This window comes from Rattus rattus, chromosome 5, assembly GCF_011064425.1.
Source record: "Rattus rattus isolate New Zealand chromosome 5, Rrattus_CSIRO_v1, whole genome shotgun sequence".
NCBI classification, from domain to species: domain Eukaryota; kingdom Metazoa; phylum Chordata; class Mammalia; order Rodentia; family Muridae; genus Rattus; species Rattus rattus.
In genome coordinates, this window is record NC_046158.1 from 134,901,261 (window position 1) to 134,925,461 (window position 24,201).

The window sequence follows — 24,201 nt, forward strand, 5'->3', positions numbered from 1 at the left end:
TCTCTTCTTTCTTATGTTCATCTCCCTGCCCAGGCTGTGTATCCACCGTAAGAACCAGACCCTTGGGTTTGCCTTATTTTCTGTTACATCCTCACAGAAATGCAGTTTCTAACATTTCACAGGTACACAGTATCTGTTATTGTTGCTCAGTGAGGTGAACTTTGAATAATACCCTGACAATAGGCAGTCTGACTGGTGGAGCTCACTGGAGAATGGGCCCTGTGGCATATGGATCAGGTAAACAAAGATCTGCAGGTGGCTAATCACAGGTTGAATAGTCTTATTGTTTTAGGAGCTTAGAATATAAGAGAGGGAAACATCAGAGGACTGAGCTCCCAGCTCTGGTCCCCATTCTCAGGCACTGGGGAGAAAGTTGTCCTTGCCACATCACTGACACCTGTCCACAGCTAGATCAAGGTTAAGGCCTAATGCACATGCCCTGCCTCCACCCAATGCTGTCCACTGCAATAGCGTGACCTGATCTTCGCCAGTCATCTCAGTCAGCTAACTACCTGCTGACTGGGCAGTCATAGAGGCCCAGAACACAAGACTTTTAGAAAGATATCTTGTAGAAGCAGAAAATTCAAAACTCAAACAAGAGTTTAGAAGAGTCATCTAACAAGTCACAAAGCCTGTAGCTGTATGTCCGTGTTCCAAATGCAGGCAGATGAGCTGCTCTCTATCACTTCCCTTCCTTTACTAGCTCACCCTCTCCTCCTAGGAGTTTATTTTATTTTATTTTATTTTATTTTATTTTATTTTTGGTTCTTTTTTTTCGGAGCTAGGGACCGAACCCAGGGCCTTGCGCTTCCTAGGCAAGCGCTCTACCACTGAGCTAAATCCCCAACCCCAGGAGTTTATTTTAAACTGTTCCTCTGCCTCCCTGGCTGAGACTTGGATCCATTTTCCCAACAGACAGTTTCCCTCTTCTCTAGTTAGCAAGTTTCCGGCACTAGCCATGTCTCTGGACAAAAGGACTTTCCCTAGGGCTATCCTTCAGTAGGACAGTCCCCACAGAGCTCAACCCCACAGAACCCTAAGTGAACTATAAATCTCACAGGGGTCCCTTCATTTTCAAGCATAGCTCCTGTTTTCAGAAGCTGAGATCCAGGAGGGGCTGGGAAAGCTAGTAAAGTCATGACTCTCAGCTCACAACCCAGGGTGTTTCCTTGCTTCTTTGGTTAAGTATTTTTTTTAAAAGACTTACTGTTATCGTACATGTATTAGTGTTATTCTGCATGCATGTATGTGCACTGCGTGTGTGCCTGGCACCTGTGGAGGCCAGAAGGAGGCACTGGGTCTCCTGGAACTGGAGTTACAGATGGTCGTACACTGCTATGTGGGTTGGGAACCAAACCTGGGTCCTCTATAAGAGCAGTAAGTATTCTTAACTGCTGAGTCTCTCTCCAGCCCTTCCTTCCTTTCTGCCTTCCTTCCTTTCTTCTTCCCTTCTTTCTTTTTTAAGCCCATGAAAGCCAGGTTTTTATGCCTTTCCTCCACGGTATAGGTGTTAACCTCAGGAGAGAGGAATGGCATATTCAGAATACATCGTCCTGAGAGTCAGAAATCCTAGGAAATTCTTGTGAGATTTTAGACAAGCCTCTGCATGGCTCCAAACTTAGTTTTCTCATCCATGTAATGGGGATAATTATAAGTCTCACGTGCTAGTTGTAAGAGTTAAACAAAATATGTGGAAAGTAAGTTTTGAAACTACACAGTAATTAGCAGGATGAGGTAATATTGATTGCCATGAATATAAATGAGAACGTGATCAAACAAAGCCTTTCTGATTTGGATAAAGGAGAGGTAAAGAACATGAAAGTGGTCAGAGAAGCTGGGCGTGATAACTCACACCTATACTGTCAGCACTTGGAAGGCTGAGGTAGGCAACAGCCACTCATTTGAGGCTACACTGAGTTTCAGGTCAGCCTTGAAGGAAGACCTTGTTCCTCCCTACCCTCTCCCGCCAAAAAAAAGCCACAGAAAAGAACAAACAAAGGTAGGTGGGTAGGTGGGTGGGTGGCCGGGAACTAGCTTGCACAGCTAGTGAGAGCTGGCTGTACCTATCTCTTCCCAGGTCTTTGGTCCGAGTGGTTAAACTGAGTAGTTCAACATTATACAATGGAGGTTAGCAATGCTATACCCTGGGGCTCTTCCTCTTAGAAAGATGTTTGTTAAACAAACATTTGCCAACACATATCCAGAAAATGTATAAATGGCTATAACACTGCAGATAGATTCCTGAAGATTCAGATCCTAAAGATCTTGTAAAATGAGAGTTTAAAAAACACAAAATTTTTAAGGAGTCAGTGGGAAGAAGCAAGGCGTCTCCGGCAGCAGTCCCGTGAGAGGGAGGGAAAGCGCGGTGGTGACGCCTGAGCTGGGTCTCTGAGGCTCTGCTGGTTCCCTGGAGGCGCAGAAGGGTCTGAGAGAAAACACCAACCTGTGCGTTATACTGACTGGGCATGTAGCCATCTCGGAAGTAAACCACAGCAACTTCCTGGTCGTCCCTGTAACACAGGATGAAAAGAAAGCTTCTGAAGACAGTTATTACTGACGTGTGGCAGGGGGCTCGCTAGAATGAGTGACAAGAGAAACCCACTACTTGTCTTAAAGGCAGAGGTGTGCCGTACACAGTGCTTTAGAACGTTCTGGGTCTAAAGTTATTTTATTTAGGAGGTTATTATACATAAAACTAAAAACATGTATCCAAAGTTTTGAGTGAAAGAATCATATTGCCATGATTAACAAAACAGAATTGCACTATGTACTTCTACTGCTTAAAGTAGCAGAAACCAGACTAAGATTTCGTAAACTGTTGGTGGTGGGGATGTGCAAAAACTTGACTCTAAGATAACGTCTCCCCTTGCCCTCCGCCTATTTCCTATTATCTAGTTTATCTAAGAAGTAAGCTAGCTACTGGTTTGTTATGATAACAGCATGTTTGGAAATACCTGAAGTGAGGTTGGGAAAGTCTGCAGAGGCTCTTAACTTTTTTGTTACTTCATTTTTTTTGAGACAGTGCCCCATCTATCCCAGGCTGACCTTGAACTCACTTTGTACCTGAGAATGACCCCGAGTCCCTGATCTTCTTGCCCCACTCCCAGCACCAGGACTATAAATGTGGGCCATCATACCTGGCTACAGCCTTTTGTCTTCAGACAGGATCTCATTATGTACTTTTCTATGTGCCTAGAACTTTCTGGAACCTGGAACCAGGCTGGTCTAGAACTCCAAGATCCGCATGCCTTTGTCACTGGAGTGTTGAGACTAATGGCATGTGCCATCATGTGGAGCCCCGGCTAGGTCTAACTATGTAAGCTATGATTCAATCCAAATATGTGGTATTAAAGCTACAGTGTGATGGCCCATGGGAAAAACAGTAGGGCCTGTCTTAGGAGACAAACCCAGGCTGTCGTGGAGAGTGGCAACCAGATAGGGGAAGATGGGCCTGCCTCCCTGCTTGTTTTGACTAGCCACAAAGATGGGCAAGAAAACTTTTAGAACCTCAGGGTTCTCTATGAAAAACTAAGGTTATCTTTAAGAATGATGTTCTTATCCAGAAGAGCAACAGCTCTGATATATTCCTTTAGAAACAGAGTTAGGCATTTCTAAAATTTCTTGGGAGGATGAGATATTTCAAAAATTAGGAGAAAGGAAAACAGGCTATTGTATTCCCAGAAGAAAAGTTCTTTGGTGGCAGGAGGTGTCAAGAGAGGCTCTTAATCTAGCTGTCTAGTGGCTCCTTGGGGATGCTTACATAAACAGCCTTCGGTTTTGGTCTAGAGAACCCCTTTCAGAGACATCTTCAAATCTTCGGCGGATTACGTGGATCTTCCTGGGAACAGTGAGAAACAGGTTAATAGATGTGTTCTGAATGGGCCTCTCTCCTGGGGCCGCAGCCAGGGTCTCCTCCTTCCTTTACCTGTCTAGCAGCTCGTTCTCTAAGGCACGCTGGTCAAATATGTTCCTTTCCTTCTCCTGAGCAATCAGTAGCACCACGGCACTGCGGAAAGAGCACAGGTGAGCCAGGCCTGCTGCCGAGCTGTGCCGCTCCCTTCAGAGAGGTGAGAACGCATAGCCCTGCTGATGCGGGCTGTAATCCCAGCCCTTGGGGTTGGGGCCAGGGCAAGAAGATGGTGAATCTGAGGCCAGCCCTACAGAAAGGGGAGACTGAGGAGATGGCTCAGTCAATAAAGTGCCGGCCGTGCAAGCAGAAGGACCTGAGCTCGAGCTCCAGAATCCACTTAAAAGGAAGCCAGCTGTGCCACACGTCTGTCACCCATCCCTGGGGAGGCAGAGACAGGAGCGTCCCTGGGGCTTGCTGGCCAGCCAGTCTAGCCAAATTGGTGAACTCCAAGTTCAATGAGAGACTGTCTCAACACAGATGGAAAGAAACTGAAGAAGACACTAGATGTTGAGTTGGCCTGCACATACATGTACACACAAGACAGACAGACAGATAGACAGAATATACCTTCCCTGCAAGAACAGATGCTACCTCAAGTTAGAATTGCCTGAAGCAACAATACATTTCTTGAAACTAGGAAACGTCGTGGGGGGACAGAGGCATCTAGGTTCTCTAGTGGTAGATGGAAGGCTGTAATGATGTCAGACTTTTGTACAACTTAAAATGCAGATTTAAAACCATCTAACCATCCCACTTTCCTTTCCCCTAGAAGATAACTTGGGCCGTGGGTGATGGTGCACTCTTTGATCCCAGGACTCAGGTGAAGACTAGAGAATTGGGTGTTTAAGACTGGCCTGGGCACTTGCCTAGCAAGCACAAGGCCCTGTGTTCGATCCCCAGCTCCAAAAAAAAAAGAAAAAGAAAAAGAAAAAAGAAAAGGAAAAAAAAAAGAGAGAGAGAGAGACTGGCCTGGGCTACAGGAGACCCTATCTTAGAACAAACAACAAAAAATATAACAGCATGATTCAAAAATCTGTCTGGAGAATAAGCAGGGAGGCGTGTTTGTAAGTCAACCACAATGCTGGTCAGGTGCTAATGACTCCGTGGCCAGGCTGTAAAGGACAGAATCATGGAGAGTGGAGCTCTTACATGAAAAACAAAGGAGGCAAGTGGAACTCCACAGGGCAACTACAAACAAGTGTCTCTTGGGACCTCGGCAGCTCTGTAATGTCCACAGGGCCACATTTGGTCTCACGGTAGGAATGGGATCACTAAGGCTTGCTGGGCCTGTTTCTCTCTGTTCATCCAATAGTTTCTGAAAGAAGCTAGAGCTTGAACACTCAAGAAAAAGCTTACACCAGTTAAGCTGTGTTCAGTGTTTGAAACATAAGCCCTTCTCCCCTCCCAAACTAGAACTGATAAGGCCAGTGTTTTACAGTGTTAAATTCCCTCTCTGCTAGAGCTGCTGTTTTATGCTGGTGGATTCTTGCTAGGTCATCTGGAAGTGCAGACTTTGGCTTAGAATGCTTTGTATTTCTCACCTCCTATATCAGCCTCTTCCTTCTCTGCTTCTTCCAACCTTAGCTGAACCTCTTGTCTAAACTGCATTCGCCTGACTTCTTTCTACTTGGCTGAATACTCTTCCAGCCTGCTTCAAGTCAAAAGGACAGATAGGCCATTTAAACTGAAAAATGACTTTAAACTAGGTCTGTAAGACAAAGTGGAGGTGGTTTCTTATACGCCATCTTGCCTTGAGAGACCCCAGGGCCAAAGACCTTGCTCTTCTTTGTCCTCTGAACTACTCTGCTCATGGGTAGGCGCTGAGGGGGCAGGGTGGCACCTGGCCCAGGATGGCTCACCTCCAAGAAGAGGCAAAGGAGGAAGCCTGGAGGCTGGAGGTTAAAATGGAATCGCATACTCTGGCTCATTAAGTCAGCCTTTCCACTTGCCAAACGGTGGAAGCCAGATTCAGAAAACACATTCTACCCTACCGCCTTCAGTTCTGAGAAGTCTGTACTGTGCAAGACCCGGAAAGTCATCAGGTGAGGAAGGTGAACTGGAAATAGCATGCTGGCTGGGAGAGCAGACCCAGCGATCTTAGTCCTGACTCTGCCAGGGTCTTGTGGTGTGCGTGTCCTTGAGCGGGTCAGTCAACTTCTTTCCCTGAGCCTTAATTGACTCGTCTATGAAATAGAAGTGTTAATCAGATCTGATGTCCCAACATTTAATATCAATAACCAACTTTATTCTTCTCATTTTAACTACAGGCCCTGTTTTTCTGTTGTTGTCTAAGGATTTTTATTTATGCGTACATGATTTTGTAGTTATATGCCTTGTGTATGTAGAAGCCAGAAGAGGGCATCTGATTCCCTGGAGCTAGAAATACAGGTAGTTGTGAGTGACCCTATGTGGGTCCTGGGAGTCAAACTCAGGTCCTCTGGAAGGTCAGAAAGCACTCTTACTCTCTGAGCATCTCTCCAGCTCCAGACTCTATGTTTGAAAGCATCTGTCTAAACTGAATTCATAATTTTACAGATGGTAAATTGAACTCGGGTCCTTTACATCAACAACAAAAGCTCAAAACCAATCCGCTGGCCTAGCTGAAATCGTAATTTTATAATCAGGACTGGTGGTATGTCCCTACTTGGGAGGCCAAAGCAGAAGGATTGTCCTGAGTTCAAGGCCAATGTAGGCTATATAACAAGACCCTGTCTCTAAAGACCCTTGGATGTAGCTGAGCGACAGAGGACTCTCCTGGCACACAAGGCCCTACATTTGACCCTCAGCATGACAAAAAGGTTTTTAAAAAAGCAAACAGAATTATAATTTAATTTTCAGATTTATTAGAAATTTCTGGGTTGATTTTTTTCTACTTTTTTGTTTTGTTTTGTTTTGTTTTGTTTTGAGACAGAGTCTTGCTATGTATCCCAGGTATTATATTCACTACATAGCTCATAGCTCAGACTGGCCTTGAACTTAAGGTCATCCTGCTGTCTCGGCTTCCTGAGTTCTAGAATTACAGGTGTGGTTTTTATTTTTGAGACGGGATCTTGATATGTAGCCTGGGCTGTCCTGGAACTTGCTATGTTGACCAGGCTGGCCTTGCATGCATAGAGACAGACCCACCTGCCCCTGCCCCTTGAGTACTGAGACGGAAGGTATGTGTTGTCCTGCCCAGCTCAAGGAAAACAATCTCAGAGAAAAGAGAAGACCCACTAAGGTCATGTGCTTGTTCAGCAGAAGAGCCTTACCACTCTCACAGTGTGTAAAGCCAGTCCCTGCTCAGAGGCCACAGAGCCCATCACCACCAGGGCCTGACTCTGGGCATACAAATGTTCCCCCACACACACTACTCTTGGCCTGGCAGGGTTTTCCATCTGCAGTTTCTCAGGTGACCCATCCCCTGACTTCACTTTCTTAAAATGGAAGCTGGTGAAGAATTCTACTTGACATTGTTTGTCCCACTTGTAAATGCTCAGAATTTGAGGCTTCTAGGAACTTAGTGGTGCTTAGCAAGCCCAGAAAGGCACACTTGGAGGCAAGAGTGTCATTGTATGTAAACACTAAGTTCCACTACCAGCCCACCATCCCTGTGCCTCTCTGAACCCTGGTTCCTTTTTCTGTGAATCAGGGAGGAACAGCACTGCCTCAGTGGAAATGTCCTGAGACCCTGCATGGAAAGCCCTCAGTGCTCACCAGAGCATAACTCAGTTCCACACGGACACGGAACAGCTGCTAGCCGTGGCCTCTCAACCATCCTGAGTCACTTACCTAGCATCTTCACACATCTGGAACATGGTTGAGAAGTAGGAAGAAAGCAAAAAACAAAACAAAAACAAAAACACTTCTAAGCAGTTAAAATGGACACCATAAAATTCTCAGATCAAAGAGGTCCTCACACTCTTCACACACGGTTACAGGAACCGGGATCCCTGATTTCCCCCAGAACCACAGCAAACTAGAAAGCAAAGGGACAGAAGCAGAGGATTCCTATTTCAAGTGCGCTGACAGCAGGAAAATATAAAAGGAGACGTTTAAGAAGCCAACTGGGAGCATTAGAGGTATGGATGGGAACTCCATGCCAGCGGCACGGGCGCTTCCTAACTGTGGGTGTGGCCCCTGTGCGCTTAGCAAGATGCAATCACTGATGGTCATCACCGTCATCACCGTCATCACCGTCATCACCATCATCACGATGACTTCCATGCAACCAGGAAACCTTAACTTATAGGCAGCATCTCTTATTTTAGAAGAAAACCCAAAACTCCACTAAAGTATTTTTGGCATTTGAAGGTGTGCCTCCATTCCTAGAAACCCCCCCTCATCCCCTGATGATGAGTAGCAAAGGAGAGAGAAGCTGCCACCTTTCCACATTCTTACTTGGCTGAGCCATAGAGCTCCCAGGCTTTGGCGATCCCCAGGGCCAGTCCCTTGCTGGGGTTGTTGGACAGGATCTTGGAAGCTTCGTTGGTCTTATTCAGGACATTGAGAACATGTCTGTTGGAAGAGAGACGGCTGCTCAGTAACTGGATGGACCAGAGTGCCCTTCTGCCCGTGACCTCACAGATACATATAGGAACACTACCATGAAACCCAGCCAAGTGCTGAAAAGTACCTCACGGCCATTCCTGGAGGTTCCTCTGCAGCCAGGATATCCTGAGTCCTCACATGCACTCCCAGGAGTCCCAAAACCCTGTGAGGCCATTTCACCCCAACTCAGTTCTTAAGGGAGTCGGAGCCCTTATGTTGGGCCTCCAGGTGCTATATGGAACCCATATGGAGTCACAGTGACCCGAGCACCCCGGATGGCTAGGAAACTACAACTACGGCCCAGCCCTCTCTGCTTTGGATTCAGATGCTTCCAGGCATCAGGTATGTCAGGACCTTCCTATCAGAGGCCCCTCAAGGCATCCTTTCTGTGCCTGGAGCGTTAATATGCACAGGGAGGGGCAGGACCAATATGCCACGAGGGCCCTTCTTTCTCTGATATATAATCGACCTGATTTCAAGTGGAAAACTACTATGAGGAGAAAACGGAGCTGTGAGGACCACATGACTCAGGGCCCAGGAAGGAACAGTCACTGTGGCTATTGGTCCATTGAGCTCTTCCCCACAACTGTGCTCCGTATGGACTGCCCTAGGAACCCACCGGTGCACAGCCGGAGTCCGGGAGGCCAGGCCCCCAAAGCTGGCAGAGATAGTGTTGATCTCAATCTGTTTCAGGGCTTTGGAGCCGTCTGCGCTGCACTGGAACATGTAATCTGAACGATTGAGGCCCAGGAACACAGTCTGTGGAGAGAACTGAAGGCTGAGGACACTGGCCCAGGGGCTGACTGGGGTCGAGCCACACGGTACTCTATAGAGCTAAGGAGAACTAACATTCCCAAACCCAGAAGGATCATCCCAGGACTGGTCATGCACAGGCCCAGTAGCGACTGGTCAGAGGAAGATTCCTATGAGATCAAGGCTGAGGCCAATTCTTCTAGGAAAAAATAAAACAAAAGCAAATCCACCAGCAATAAAAGAGACAAGTGCCCGACAAAGGAGGGCTAGCGCTGGTTACCTGGGCTATGCCCTCTTTCAGGACTTGCTTGTAGATATCAAAGAGACGGGCAGTATACTCATCCTTTTTGATGGTGCTAGAGGAGGAAAGAGAACATTGTCTAGGCTATGTGAGACCCTACAGGTCAGGGAGTCCCACTCCACCTTCTGACTCCCAGGCCCTTTCTGGGTCTTGAATACCCATTCCGACCTAAGAGAAAATAGTGCCTAATGATCTACCCTAGAGCCAGATAACCTGGGTGCAAACCGCTGTCACCCGCTGTCAGGCAACCTCAGGGAATCCTGTCACCTTTCCACCTTAGTCTGTTCAACTGAAGAAGATAATAACTGTGCTCAGAACATAGGGTTGTGGTGAGAAGCAAAGGACACTGTGTTTTCAAAAACCTCCTGAGTGAGGTACCTCAGACCCAAAAGGACATGCATGGTATGCTCTCACTGATAAGTGGGTATTAGCCACAAAGTACAGATACAACCCACAGATCCTAAGAAGTGTAGCAAGCAGAAATGCCCAAGTGAGGAGGCTTCAATCCCACTTAGAAGGAGGAAGAAAATAATCACAGAAGGCAGAGGGAGGGAGGGATTTGGGTAGGAGAGGGGAAGGGGAGGGGAAAAGGGGAACAGGATCAGATATGGGGGTGGGATGTGAGAGAAGCCCAGAGGGCCAGCAGAATGAATGGAAATATTCAGCCTCAGGGGGTGGGGAGTGGGAGGACCCTCTAGAAAGTACCAGATGCCTGGGAGGTGAGAGACTCTCAGAATTCAACGGGGGTCAGAATGCTCTCCTTCAGAGAGGGAACTAAAAGAGCTCACCTCCAGTTCGTAGACAGGGCCTCAAATGGAGGCACAGGGCTACTAACCCGCAGTCAAACTTTCTGACCCACAATTGTCCCCGTCTAAAAGAACTGCAGGGGCAAAATGGAGAAGAGACCGAAGGAAGGGCCATCTAGTGACTGGCCCAACTTGGGGTCCACCTCATGGGGGACACCAAGACCTGACACTACTATGCTATCGCTATGGTGTGCTTACAGACAGGAGCCTGGCATGGCTGTCCTCTGAGAGCCCCGACCAGCAACTGACTGAGACAGAAACAGATACTTACACTCAACCATTAGACTGAAGTAGGGAACCCCTATGGTTGAATTAGGGGAAGGATTGAAGAAGCTGAAGGGGAGAGCAGCCCCACAGGAAGACCAGCTCAACTAACCCAGATCAGGGAGTCCCAAAGACTGAGCCGCCATCCAGGAGCATACATGGGCCAGTCGGAGGGCCCTGACACAAATATAGCAGAGGTCTGCCTGGTCAGGCCCTAGTGTGAGAAGATGTGCTTAATCCTCCAGAGACTTGAGGCCCCAGGGAAGGGAAGGGCTGCTGGGGAGGAGAACCCTCTCAGAGGCAAGGAGGAGGAATGGGATAAGGAACTGTGGGAGGGGGGGACCCAGGACGTGTAGATGTAAATAGATTAAAAAAAAAATGCAATCATCTTGAATACTGATGGCTGAGAAGTTTTCTAGCTGACACTAGTTTTCTAGTCAACACTCCACAGTACTCTGGTTACCTTCCAGATCCGTCTCCCTCCTCCATGACAGCACCCAGGGCAGTTTGTTGTGTACCTGCAGATTTTTCAGGCCCAGGGTACATTTCCTGGTTTACTGCTTAGGTTAGCCCTCACAGAATACTGTTCCTGTAGAGAAGCGTTCTCTGTCCAGGCCAGAGCCCTTTCTAGGAGCTCTCACAGCACCGTGAACGCCCCCACTACAAAGCTGACAGAAGACACAATTTTTACTTTATTGTATGACAACTGATGTCATCCCTTCTGTTTGGCCCGAGGCTGTATGATGAGCTAGCTGTACGTGGGCTGTCACCTTAGCCCAGGGAGCAGCTGTGGATGGTGACATGTGCTAGGGGCTCATCCGGTATGGTTTTCTGGAGCCTTAGGAAGAAGCACAGAAAGGAGGAGTCTAGAAGTCACTAACACAACACTGGATGCTTCTCAAGAGTCAGGCAAACGCGGTGTCTCAGCCCAGGCCAGGTTTATATCTGGTGACAGGAGGCCTGTGCTGGAACAGTGTGGGGTTGGCAAGGAGTTTGCCTTGAAGCCTCCCTCTCTGGCCAGCCCCCTCTGGAGGGTGAGTGCTTGCACTGGGGCTGTTCTCAGCCCATGGTGAGGTGAAGAGTCCCCAGCTGGGCTTTAGCCTCCAGGAAAAAGGACACATTTTTGCTTCTCTGAAGAGGTTAACACCTTTCAACTCCAGGTTCTAGGCTGTTCCCTTAGGAGCTAGCTATGATGATAATTGTGGTGGTGGGAGGGGGGAGGGAGAAGGGAGAAGGAAAATGGGGTTCTGAGGTCTCTGGAGCTGGTCTCCCACCTAATGACATTGTCAAGTGTCAGTGGGCGGAAACCAGGCTGCTTGTGGTGAGCACAAAGCAAGCCCACCCTGAGAGAGGGTGCAGCACAGGTCATTCATGGCCCACTGGAATTTTCGCTCCAAGCCAATGGTTTCCAAACTTCATGGCATTATTGTTTCTTCTCATGTCCAAACTGCCACCAATCTGAAAAAAAACTTGGTCCCTAACAAAACAGTCTTCCATCAAAAACTTAACCATAGATACATAATCACACACACACACACACACACACACACACACACACACACACACACACACGATTCTAAAGTAAGCAATTTATACCTAATTCCAAAATTAACTGAGAAGTGTCACTTGCTTCAGGACCTAAAGAGCTAATGGAAGAGACAAAGGAATGTCTGGCCATGGCTATGTGAGCTTCCAGGGTTGTTTACTTATATCTTCGTTATGGCTTGCTCTGCATTTTGTCCTACCTACCCAAAGACAGGAGGCTTTAGGTGACAAGAAACATTTATTAAAAAAAAAAATTAAACACATCCTTTTAACGGCCTTCCCTGCTCTCTGTTTTCTTCCCAAACCAGGCCTTTTCTATAATTCCAAATGGAGAACTTTCAAAAAACTTATTTTTATTTTATGAGTATGAATGTCTTACTTATGTGTATGCAAGTATATATACTCCAGGAAATATCTGGTGCCTAAGGAGGCCAGAAGGGGATCCCTGGAAAAACCATGGAGGTTTCCTGTGAGCCACCATGTTGGTGCTGGGAATTGAACCCTGGTCCTCTGCTCCAGGGGCAAGTGCTGTTTAACCACTGAGCTACCTCTCCAAACCCCCCCAACCCCTGCAAGATTTTTGTCATGAAAAGCAGGGGCCACTGACCACAGAATCACAGCAACCTTAGATCTCAGTCAAACTCATTTTTCAGATGAAGAAACTGAGGCTCAGAGAAGGAGGAGAGAGGGCTTTCCTTTTGCCTCCCAGACAAAGAGCAGCAAAGTCAGGATTAGAAGACAGCTCTCCTCGCTCCTTTCCACTGAGGGGCACCTGCTCTCTGGTCCACCAGGATAACTAACACAGCAACAATTCATGGCTCCCCAGCCCTCCCATCCCCATGCTAGCACCCCTGACCCCCAACCTCAGCTCTCAGTACCTAGACAGTGTTTGCTCCAGGAAGGCGGAGTTCTGGCTGACAGCATCTACCAGGATGTTGAAGTCCATCTGCACAGCGTAGGCCTGCTCCAGCAGAGTGCTGGGCACTGGTGAGGGGAAGAGCGTGAATGGGGCATACGTCACCACCTGATCAACGAGAGAGTGGGGGTAGAACAGCTGTGAGTGGGGTATCTTCTTGAAAAGTCAGGTCTACAGGCACTGAGCACCCAACTGGAGGGCAGCAGTCACTTCATGAAGGGAAGAGATGAGAAAAAAGCAAGAAAGGGTACAGTGGCAGATTCCAGGTTCTGTGACAATTCTACAGGGTTTTCTTTACATGAGAGGCACAGGAAATAAGGACTCCCACAAGAATTGTTAGGTTCTTACTGCTTGCAAATCACTGTACTGAATACTTAAGACGGGTTTATCATTAAATTCTGTGAGGAAGGAGCTATTGTTATTCAAACTTAGCAAAGGACTTGAGTTAGAAGTTGGTATTTGGATTTGAACCAGGATGGTCACTAAACCACTTTATCACACTCGAACTACACGGCCACCATAACTGCACCCCCCTCCTATGTTCCTAACTGACTGATGTTGAAGTCTGTCCCCATGTCAGGAGCTCACCCTGGCCTTCTAGTTGGGGTAGAGGGGAAAGGTTCCTGGTAGGGAGCCAAAATGAACTGTGGCTCTCCAACTAGAAGCCGGGAGCGCCATGCCCTTGTCCTGTGTACGGGTGGTGACTCCGGTTAACAGGCTGGCATTTAGTTGCATGCTGGGCTGTTTGGACTTTGACATAGTCATGAAATCCAAGTATCATTTCAGACAGTTATTCCAAAAGAGAGATATGCCTCCTGAGATTTCCAACAACAAACGAACTGGAACTTGGCAGATAAAAAAATAACCCTGTTACTTGAATTATTTACCCTCTTGGTTAATATGTTTGCCGTTATGGTAGAATGGGTTTATGGTGGTAGAACCTTCTCTTTATTTTTCTTTTTGTTGTTGCTGTTGGGTTTTTTGAGGCAGGGTTTCTCTGTGTGTGTAGCCCTGGCTGTCCTAGAACTCAACTTTGTAGACTAGGCCAGCTTTGAACCCAGAGATTCACCTGCCTCTGCTTCCGGGTGCTAGGATTAAAAGTGTGCACCACCACTGCCCAACTTAGAACTTTTATTAATATACTTTCTTTTAAAATTTTACCTTGAGCTCCCCCTCTTCTCATCTTCTCTCTGTGTGCATTTGCCCCCTTCTCTCTTTCTCTCTCCCTTCTTTATGCCCCCCCACCTTCCCATGGTGACTTCCTGGTCTTGGTCCTTGGGGGTCAGTGAACTAGTCAACCAAGCGCAGCTTCCCAATAAACTGGCCTTTTATATAATATTAAAAAATTACCTTGAACTACATATTACAAACAACCATACACATTTCAAAAGAGCTCTAACTAGCTAGGTGTGATGCACATGCCTTAATCCCCAAACTTGGGAGGCAGAGACAAGCAGATCTCTGTGAGTTCAAGGGCAGCCTGGTCTACAAAGTGAGATCCAGTATAGTCAGGGATATGTAGAGAGACCCCGTCTCAAATAAAGAAATAAAGAAATCAAAATAAAGGAGCTAAGGTACATGGTGAGAAGTGTGTCTCAATCCCACTTTGGCCTGAGTCACCTAGTCCTCTCCCCAAGACACACACACACACACACACACACACACACTGCTAAATATAATGATAATATATATATATATGTTTACAAATATATGATCTCCTCTTTACACATATGGAAGGATCCTGTCTCCAAAAATATAAAACAAAAAAAAAAAAACAGGGTCAGGATAATTGCAGATCGCGTAAAAGGTGACCAGCACCCAAAGAGCATGGCATTAAGACTTGGGAAACTGCCTCTCTCAAGTCTCACCCAATCTAAAAAATTCTCAGTTTTTCTGCCAAACCTTCTGTCTGTCCTGACCCCAGAACTCACTGTACCTACTTGAATCTAGGAAGAACAGCAGCACACGGCTGTCTCTGCTGTCCACAGCCTGGGACACACAGCCCTCACTTTTTAAACAATAGCACACGTAATGACAATCATGCTCTGCTCTGCCACCAGGGGACAACAGGAACAGTGAGGTGGGGGAGGAGCAACTGCCAGACCATGCGTCTTCTACCGCTAGGTTATGGAATCAGACTCGGGCCCTAAAGCTCGGCGGCTGGTGCCTTTACCCACTGAGCCCTCTAGTGGTCCAGTCTTGAACTTCTGCCTCCCCTGATTCCACGACCCAAGTGCTAGAATTACAGGCGTGTGCACCTTCCCAGCTTGACTTGTATAGATAAACTGGGCAACTTTCCATGGTTGCTGTATTTGTTATATCATTTGCATGTGTGCATGGTGCATAGACTTGTTAGTGGGCGAGCACAGGTATACTGAGAGTGAGATGTCTTTCCCTCGATTGATCTCCACCTTCACCTTCTGAGACAAGGTCCCTCACTGAACCTGAAACTCAGATTTGACAGGCTGGCTGGCCAGTGAACTCCGCAGGGCGGGGGTTACAGTGCCTACTACTGCGCCAGGGATGGATTCTGGGGTCTTAACTCAGCTTCTCACGTTCGCTCAGGTGCTTCAGAAATGACCCGTCTCCCCAGATCCTACTGGTTCAGTGTTGCCTTTGACGTTTTGTTTTAATGCTGGCATGGGGATGGAGAGATGGCTCAGTAGTCAAGAGCGCCGGTTGCTCTTGCAGAGGACCTCAGTTCAACTCCCAACAACCACCGGTAGCTACAGTTCCAGAGGACCTGACACCTCTTCTGGCCTCTATAGGTAGTGAACATCCTACCCTTGGGCACAGACAAACACATAAAATAAAAATAAATATTTTAAAACGAAAACGCTGCTAATTTTTTTCCTTGAAAAGAAGAAGACAACACTAAGGCAAATGTCAAGATGGCTTGCCTCTGAGGGGAAGGTTGGTAGAGGAAGGAGCCTTACTCGACACTGGATGAGCTTCTGGACAGCACCTAGCGCATGTGCTACCTGTCCAAAACGAGCTCACTGTCACTGTTGCAGGTGCCAAGCCTCACGTGGCCAGTTTGCTGCACTGATCTACAGGGTGAAGGTCACAGTCCCCTCTGTCCAGAATCAAAAGCTGGGCTGTCTGACCTCAGCTACACCCGCCGACCAGCCCTACCTTTCAGCTGCATTCTTAGAACAGTTTTGCCCTCTCCCTTCTTTGGGGTGCACCCATTTGTCTTTTAAGCTCTAATTTGACTATCATTCCCCGTTCTACCTCTAATCTAATTTTGAAATGAATCACTACTTCTCGTGGGCATCCCGAGAGAGAGGAGGGTGGGAGTGTGCAGACATTTCCTCAGGAACTTAACTCCACAGGATTAGAGTCGGGCTCGCCGATCTTCCCAGGACCTCAGTGACCTCAGTCAAGTTACTTAACTTCTCCGAGCTGTGACTCCATCGCTACTGTGGTGAAGGTTGAATGAGTCAGCAATTCCAACGTGATTAGAATAACACTCAACACACAGTGGCTGGTCAATAAATGACTGCCTGCATGCTGCCTGCATGCTGCCTGCATGCTGCCTGCACCTCCACGGCCAGTGACATCCTTAACTTTATTCCCTGCTACATTCTCCAACTGAACCCGTGTTCCAAAGGTGAGAGCCTCTGACTGACCACTTAGCCTTCCATGTCACGATGGTCCTGGCATAGAGCAGGGTGTGGATTAAAAAAAAAAAAAAATCACAGAGTCGGGGCAGAGGGGGAGGGAGAGGGAGGGAGTGGAGAAAGGAGGGAGGGATAGAAAAAAGGGAAGAAGGAAGTGGGGGGTTGGAAATGAAAAAAGAAGCAAAGATCAGAAAAGCTGATCTAGTGCATGCCTTTGAGTACAGAGGGAGAAAGGGCTGGGTGTGGGGGGACACAAGGCAGTAAGTACAGCCACCCAGAAGACTGAGACAGGAGAGTAGAGGGTTTGATGCTATCGTAGATCACACAGTGGAACCCTGTCTCAAAACAAACAAAAAAGCAGAGAAAATAAATACGAAGGTATTGTCCAGTTGAAAAATAGAGTAAGTGTGACTGAGCTGAAGAAAAAGTTTAGATGCACAGAGAAATCCTGTCTCAAAAAAGCCAAAGAGTGTGTGTGTGTGTGTAGTGTGTGTGTGTGTGTCGGTGTGTCTGTGTATGTGTATCCGTGTGTATGTGTGTGTGCATCTCTGTGTATGTCCATGTCTATGTGTGTCTGTGTGTGTCCCTGTGTGTGTGTGTGTCTGTTTCTCTTTCTCTCTGTGTATCTGTGTGTATGTCTGAGTGTGTGTTTCTGTATGTGTATGTATCTGTGTATGTGTGTGTCTGTGTCTATATGTGTCTGTATGTGTGTGTCCCTGTGTGTGTCTATATGTGTCTGTATGTGTGTGTCTATGTGTGTCTGTGTGTGTCTGTGTGTGTGTCTATATGTGTGTGTGTGTGTGTGTGTGTCTGTGTATGTGTGTGTGTGTATGTGTGTGTGTGTGTGTTGTGTGTGTGTCTGTGTGTGTCCGTGTGTGTCCCTGTGTGTCTGTCTGTTGTCCCTGTGTGTATGTGTCTGTGTGTGTGTGTGTGTGTGTGTCCGTGTGTGTCCCTGTGTGATATACAATGAGTGTCTAGTCTTTGCAACATAAAGCAGTAAGACTAGGGTGTTACTCAGTGGTAGGCGCTTGGGAAGTTTGCCCCAACTCAAAAAAAAAAAAAGAATAAAAAGCTGCCAAAAGCAAAGACCTGGCCTTTTCTCCATTCTTTGCTCTCTTCTCTCTCTTTCTCTCTTCTCTCTCTCTCTCTCTCCCCTCTCCCTCTTCTTCAGATTTATTTGTTTCATGTATGTGAGTACACTGACGCTGTCTTCAGACACACCAGAAGAGTGCATCAGATCCCATTACAGATGGTTGTGAGCCACCGTGTGGTTGCTGGGATTTGAACTCAGGACCTCTGGAAGAGCAGTCCATGCTCTTAACCGCTAAGCCATCTCTCCAGCCCCTGGCCTTTACTTTTCAACATTTAATTTGTTATCCTTGGCAATAAAAACAAAAAACAAAAACAAAAAAACATTAGAAATGAAGTTAACCCTCACCTAAGGTTAATTCATTAAATAGATTGCTAAACAAAAATTAAAAACACGTGACGGAATATGTATGATTCAACTTGGATTTTTTTGTGGTTGGTTGTTGTTATTTTTCGAACCCTGGAACTCACTCCAACTCAGAGATCCACCTGCCTCTGCCTCCTGAACACCAGGATTAGAGATGCGGGCCACCATGCCTGACTCAACTTGAACTTTAAATTGCAGATGTGTGTGCGACAGTGTGTGTTAGCACAAGCCAAGCCAACCTGCCGATGCATGTTTAGGAGGGGAGCAATGGGAGGAGCACCATGAGTTCAAGGCCTTCTCGGTCTACACAGTGAGCTTTAGGCTAGCTAGGACTCCGTGCTAAGACTCTGTTTCCAAAACAAACCAAAAAGCAATTGCAGAGAAGACATCGTGATTCAGGATGCTTGATATAGATGGATTCCCTGGACAGAGTGCTTCCTGGGAGTCATCTCCTAATCATCCTGCATAGTCAGTGATGTGGTCTTCCTGTGTCTACATTGGAAGAAAGGACATCTTACAGAAATTAAGTAGGTGCCTACATTACACTTCAAACCCCAGACTTAAGTGTGACTACTCAGACGCTGCTTTCTACTTTTAGAATCATACTTCTAGAAATCAATTTTAGTTACTGAATAAAACAGAGGAAAGAGACAGTCTTTCCCCCATCGTGGAAGGGTGGGCTCAGAGGAGTATGATGAAGCTTACGTCAGAGGAGCTGGGGTTCTTTGCGGACCTCAGCAACACCCCCTCAGCCAGGGCCCGGTCTATGGCTTGCTGTGCCAACTCTTCCAGCTGCTTCTCATCCTGCAAGATGCTTCCCCAGCTGGTGGCCATCCCAACCTGTGACAGACAAGAGGACTTGGTGACAGAAGGCCTGCAACCCAGCAGCCACCAAAATGTGGCTACTTCCAACCTTGTAAGACCCGACCAGTTACCACGGAGGGGCAACTGTCTTTCCACTTCCTCCGTGTGCATAACCCAAGTGACAGAGTGCTACCATGGCTACTCATTCTCTTTGGAGTCTCAAAACAGCAATGGTATCACTCTTACAGTGAGGAAACAATGGTTCAGAGTACAATGACTTGCCCTAGTCGATGGCTTCTGGTCTAAAACTCTTCAATGGAGAAAAATGTCAGTAATGCCATATGTAACCAGAGCAAGTAGCTTCCCTTCCAGAACTGCAGATTCCCTACCTGGGAACTAAATGCAAAGGGATAAATACAGTCTTGCTGTGTAGCCCAGGCTAGCCTCAAACTCATGGCTCTCCTGCCTCCAACTCCTGAATGCTGGGATTACAGCCCTGTGTCACCAGGCCCATCAGTAGCAATTATTTTTAATGTGTTATCTTTCTCTGGGTTGCTGGTTCCTAGCCATTAGCAGTCTTGTCAGACAAGCAAAAGCCCATGGACAGATAGCTGTGGATTCAGTGTGGGGAAACGGGGACTAGTGGAGGTCCAGTTGCTCTAATGCTGGAGCCATGGGTTCTTATTCTGTTACCACGTTTCCATATAACGTCTAGCAAGTCTCCCACTGCTTGTTAAGTGAGTACAACCAGAGCAAATTCCTATGCATAGCCCCTTATGATTGATGGGGCTCAACGGGTGGAAGGGGTTGAACGAAAACCATTATAGTAAATTGTCAATTTCCCTTAAGTTTTTAATTACACTTATTTAGTGTGTGTGTGTGTGTGTGTGTGTGTGTGTGTGTGTGTGTGTGTGTTGCCATGGAATGCCTGGTGGAGGTCAGAGAAAAATCTGCAAATCAGTTCTTGCTTTCCACTAAACTGAGGTAACCAGCCATGGTGGCAAAGACCTCTTTACTTAATGACTCACCTCTCTTGGCTCTAATTTCCTTTCTTTTTTTTTTTTTTTTTACTTTTTTTTTTTTTTTGAGCTGGGGACCGAACCCAGGGCCTTGCGCTTGCTAGGCAAGTGCTCTACCACTGAGCCAAATCCCCAACCCCATCTAATTTCCTTTCTTATTCCAACAACTTACCTCAGTAAATCTCAAACAAATTAGAAAGTGGGGAGAGGAGGAAACTTTATGGTATATCATGAATTGCAGATAAGGTCAGTTTCAATTTCTTCCTTATACTAACCAGGAGCCTTTTTCCTTCCAGTTTTTCCAGACAGGTTTTTTTGTTTGTTTGTTTGTTTTGTTTTGTTTTGTTTGGGGGGGGATATAGTCCTGGTTGTCCTGGAACTCACTCTGTAGAGCAGGCTGGCCTCAAACTCAGAGACCCGCCTACCTGGTGGTGTTTTGTTTGCATGTAAGCCTGTATATCCAAAGAATACATTGAATTCCCAGTTATGATCCTCCACGTGGGTGCTGGGAATTGAACTCAGGACCTCCGGAAAAGCAGCCAGTGCTCTTAACCACTGAGTCATCTCTCCAGCCCCCACCAGGAGCCAGTTTACCAGCACAAAACAATTACATCTTTGTATGGACATTTATCCCCATAGTATATAAAAGGGACAGAAAATATTTTTAAGAAATCACATTATAGGGGTTGGGGGTTTAGCTCAGTGGTAGAGCCCTTGCCTAGGAAGCGCAAGGCCCTGGGTTCGGTCCCCAGCTCTGAAAAAAACCAAAAAAAAAAAAATCACATTATAGCCTGGAGTGGTGCTACACACCCAGTACTTGGGAGGCTGAGATGGATAGATCTCTGTGAGTTCGAGGCTAGCCTGGCCCTACATAGTGACAGGACAATCTGGGCTGCACAGAGAAACTCTGTCTCAAAAAAACAAAGAGAAAGGAAGGAAGGAAAGAAGGAAGGAAAGACCTTATCAAGGTAGAAATGCCTGAAACCCAATCCCCGGCCCAAGGTGAAGGAGCCGTTTCAATCGTGGCCAGAGACGCCAAGAGCAACTTACATTTTGCTGCTTATTCACTCTGCAGCAGGTTCAGGGTTCAGAGGATCTGGACAAAAAGATCTGGAAACATCTGCTCACTGTCTGGGTTCTACCCGACTGTCATTTAATTCAAGGTAACAAACATGGCTGCCCAACTCAGTTGTCTTCAGGAGGAGAGTTAGATCGTGATAGATAACCTCCGTCACTTTCAGCCTGTGTCTCCTCCCCATGAATGAGCGGGGTTTAGATAACTCTTCCAAGTCTGCCAGCCTCAGCACAATGCTTTGACAGAAAGAGCACGTGGTCTGAGGGCAGACTGGACCAGCGCCTGGCTGGGTGAGGATAGGAGACAGCAGTCATCGCAAAGACTCTGGAGTTACACAGACCCATATCGAGTCTGTAACCTTTACTTCTCTTGTAAGGACACTGGATTAAATGAGAAAAATCAGTCAGGTGTCTCGGCACGTTCAGAACTTTTCGTACTCAGTTTTCTGTCCCCACAGTGAAAGGCCTGAATCTGGGTAACTGTATAAGGAGGTTTCTTATTCAGACATGGCAGTACGTTGTCTATGATTCCAGCAGAAGTAGGAACATTTCTGCAAGTTCAAAGCTAGCCTGAGCTCCACATTAAGTGCTGGGCCAGCCAGGGCTATCTAGCAAGGTACTGTCTCAAGCAATAGCTCAGCTAAGACGTTTTATTACTTCTTTCTCCGGTCAGGATCTTGCTATGTCACTCAGGCTGGCCTCTAACTCAGCAGTTCCCCACCCTTGGCCTCCCAAGCAACGGTCTCACAGGCACTCACAGGCACGAGCCGCCACACCCAGCTAAATAGTTGACTAATTAAACTCTCTGTTTTGAGAGCTGCAGGGCACGGTGCTGGCTTGGATGAGGACGCCCAGGCTGAGAGCCTTTCAGCGGAGGGCATGAGGGCAGGAAGAAACCAAGCAGTGATTCAGACTCACTCATTAACAACTCACTCCTCCAAGAGTAACTTGGCCTCGAAAGAGCCACCTTCCAAGAGCAGCTTCCTCAGTGATCTAGGACATCCAACCAGGCCTCACCTCTTAAGGGTCCCACCACTACCCAAAATCACCACACTGGGCACCAAGCCCTCCACATGAACCCACAGCCGAGTGCTATGCATAGGAATTTGCTCTGGTTGTACTCACTTAACAAGCAGTGGGAGACTTGCTAGACGTTATATGGAAACAGAATAAGAACCCATGGCTCCAGCATTAGAGCAACTGGACCTCCACTAGCTCCCATTTCCCCACACTGAATTCCACAGCTATCTGTCCATGGGCTCTTGCTTGTCTGACAAGACTGCTAATGGCTAGGAACCAGCAACCCAGAGAAAGATAACACATTAAAAATAATTGCTACTGATGGGCCTGGTGACACAGGGCTGTAATCCCAGCACTCAGGAGTTGGAGGCAGGAGAGCCATGAGTTTGAGGCTAGCCTGGGCTACACAGCAAGACTGTATCAGCTGAGGCAACGGTTCTGTTGGTAAAGTGCTAGTCACACGAGTTGATCTTCAGCACCCATAAAAGATGACTGCAGTAGTGGGGTACTCTTCTGAAATCCCAGTGCTGGGGAGATCATGGCAGCTGGACATCTGGAGCTTGCTGGTTAGTGAAGTCCTGTCAGATCCCCAGAATGCACAGAAATCCTGGGCAGGTAGAGGTGGGGTATAATCCCAGAACTTGAGGTGCAGAGAGAGATAGTGTAGAGAGTTCAAGGAAGATACCTGGGACTCGGCCTACATGTATGTGCACATGCAAATGCACTCTCACATACAAGCACTGATAGGCATATCTGTGTAACACACACACACACACACCCCAGAATGCTTAGGCATCCATGCATACACGTGCACAAATGCTAACTGGGCCTCTTGTTTTCCTTTCTACAGATTTAACTGTTCTGTGACTCGTTCGGCTGGTGACTCTCGTTTGTATTTACTCAGCAGGTACTTTTCCTGGTTTTAAATTAGAACATTCACCTGCTCCCTGGGACGCTCCTCCTCTGATGACTCTCACCCTGGCCTCCAAGTCTCCCATGCATTCCTCTCCTACATCCCATCTCTTCCAGTCCTGTGGATTCTGCTGACTAAATGCAGCGCTTTGAATTCCCCCACGTCTGCCTCTACTGATCTCGAGCACTGACCAACTTAGTGCCAACTCCTCTTCCTGGGCACTTTCGGAGTAGGAAAGGCATCTTAAATGCCTTAGGCACACCAGCTTCTCTCCTACTTTCAGATCTGCGCCGGTGCCGCTTTCCTGATGGCTTAAAGGCTCTTCTTCTGAGCTACATACATCTCCAGCCTCTGTCTCCCCAACTCCTGAGTTTTGGAAGCCATCGCTGGATTTCCCTGTGCAGGTTCGTACCTCTACCATAAAAACAGCTTTCGCCTTGATACTTCTCTCCTAGTACTAGAACCCAGTAGTCAGTGAAGGCTAAATAAGTAAGTGATGAATGAATCACGAAAACTTTAAAACGCCCACACAGAAATCCGGTCGGACTTTAATCCCGTGGGCGAGGCAAGTACCAGCTCAGGGCCTGGGGCTACAACACAGTCGCCCGTCCTGGCTTGTCCCCACGACTGGACAAAGTTTGGTCTGATCTCTCCCAGTGTTTGATGGCGGCTTGTTTATTTTCCCTAGAACTCTGGCTCTAGCCTCGCTGACAGTGTCCGAACTGGCAGCCAGCGATCTGGAAATCTAGGTTCAGCACGCCTAGCACAACCCCCTCACTGGACACAAACTTCCCGGTGCTCGCCCGGGTCCCAGCCACCGCGTCTGTCCGCCCGCGGCGTTCCAATCGCTCTCAGACCCCTCCCTCACCGCTCTCCTCCCAAGGAAACTTGACCCTCGCCAGCCGCCGTCGCCGAGCCCCGACTTACTCGCTTGTTGTCCAGCTGCTCGCCAAGCTCAAACTCCACACGCCGTTACCCAGGCTCAGGGGGCAGGGCTTCGGTCCGACCCAGTGCGCCTGCGCAGACTGCCCTGTTAGGCTGAAAAAAAAAAGAGGGTGGGGAAGGAGCCCCGCGTCTATAGAACTGGACGGCGGCCGGGAAGGGTCATTACGTGAAAAGGTGAGAAGCGACTTGGACTTTAAGGGATAGGTCGTTACTCTAGGGAAGAGGCCTTGGGTGTGGCTATAACAGCGGAATGCTACCTGTTAGCTTAGTTTTTCAGAGAGTAAGAGCTTGTGACATTCTGTGAAATGATGACACTCAAAGG

General features: G+C 47.5%; 1 protein-coding gene across 2 annotated transcripts in view; it reads right to left on the reverse strand.

Moving 5' to 3' along the window:
* The window catches only part of Gss (glutathione synthetase), a 30,006-nt gene extending 6,061 nt beyond the window's left edge, over nt 1–23,945 (reverse strand). The window contains exons 1-9 of one of the 2 annotated variants that reach the window (XM_032904536.1): nt 23,862–23,945; nt 18,810–18,944; nt 12,988–13,133; nt 9,474–9,549; nt 9,060–9,199; nt 8,291–8,407; nt 3,926–4,006; nt 3,761–3,838; nt 2,444–2,510 (exon numbers count right to left, since the gene is read on the reverse strand). In XM_032904536.1, the coding sequence (XP_032760427.1) occupies nt 2,444–2,510; nt 3,761–3,838; nt 3,926–4,006; nt 8,291–8,407; nt 9,060–9,199; nt 9,474–9,549; nt 12,988–13,133; nt 18,810–18,938 (834 nt within the window). In that variant the 5' untranslated portion in view covers nt 18,939–18,944; nt 23,862–23,945. The remainder of the gene's footprint in view (nt 1–2,443; nt 2,511–3,760; nt 3,839–3,925; nt 4,007–8,290; nt 8,408–9,059; nt 9,200–9,473; nt 9,550–12,987; nt 13,134–18,809; nt 18,945–23,861) is intronic. The other variant, XM_032904537.1, reaches the window with a different exon arrangement.
* Nucleotides 23,946–24,201: the final 256 nt, after the last annotated feature.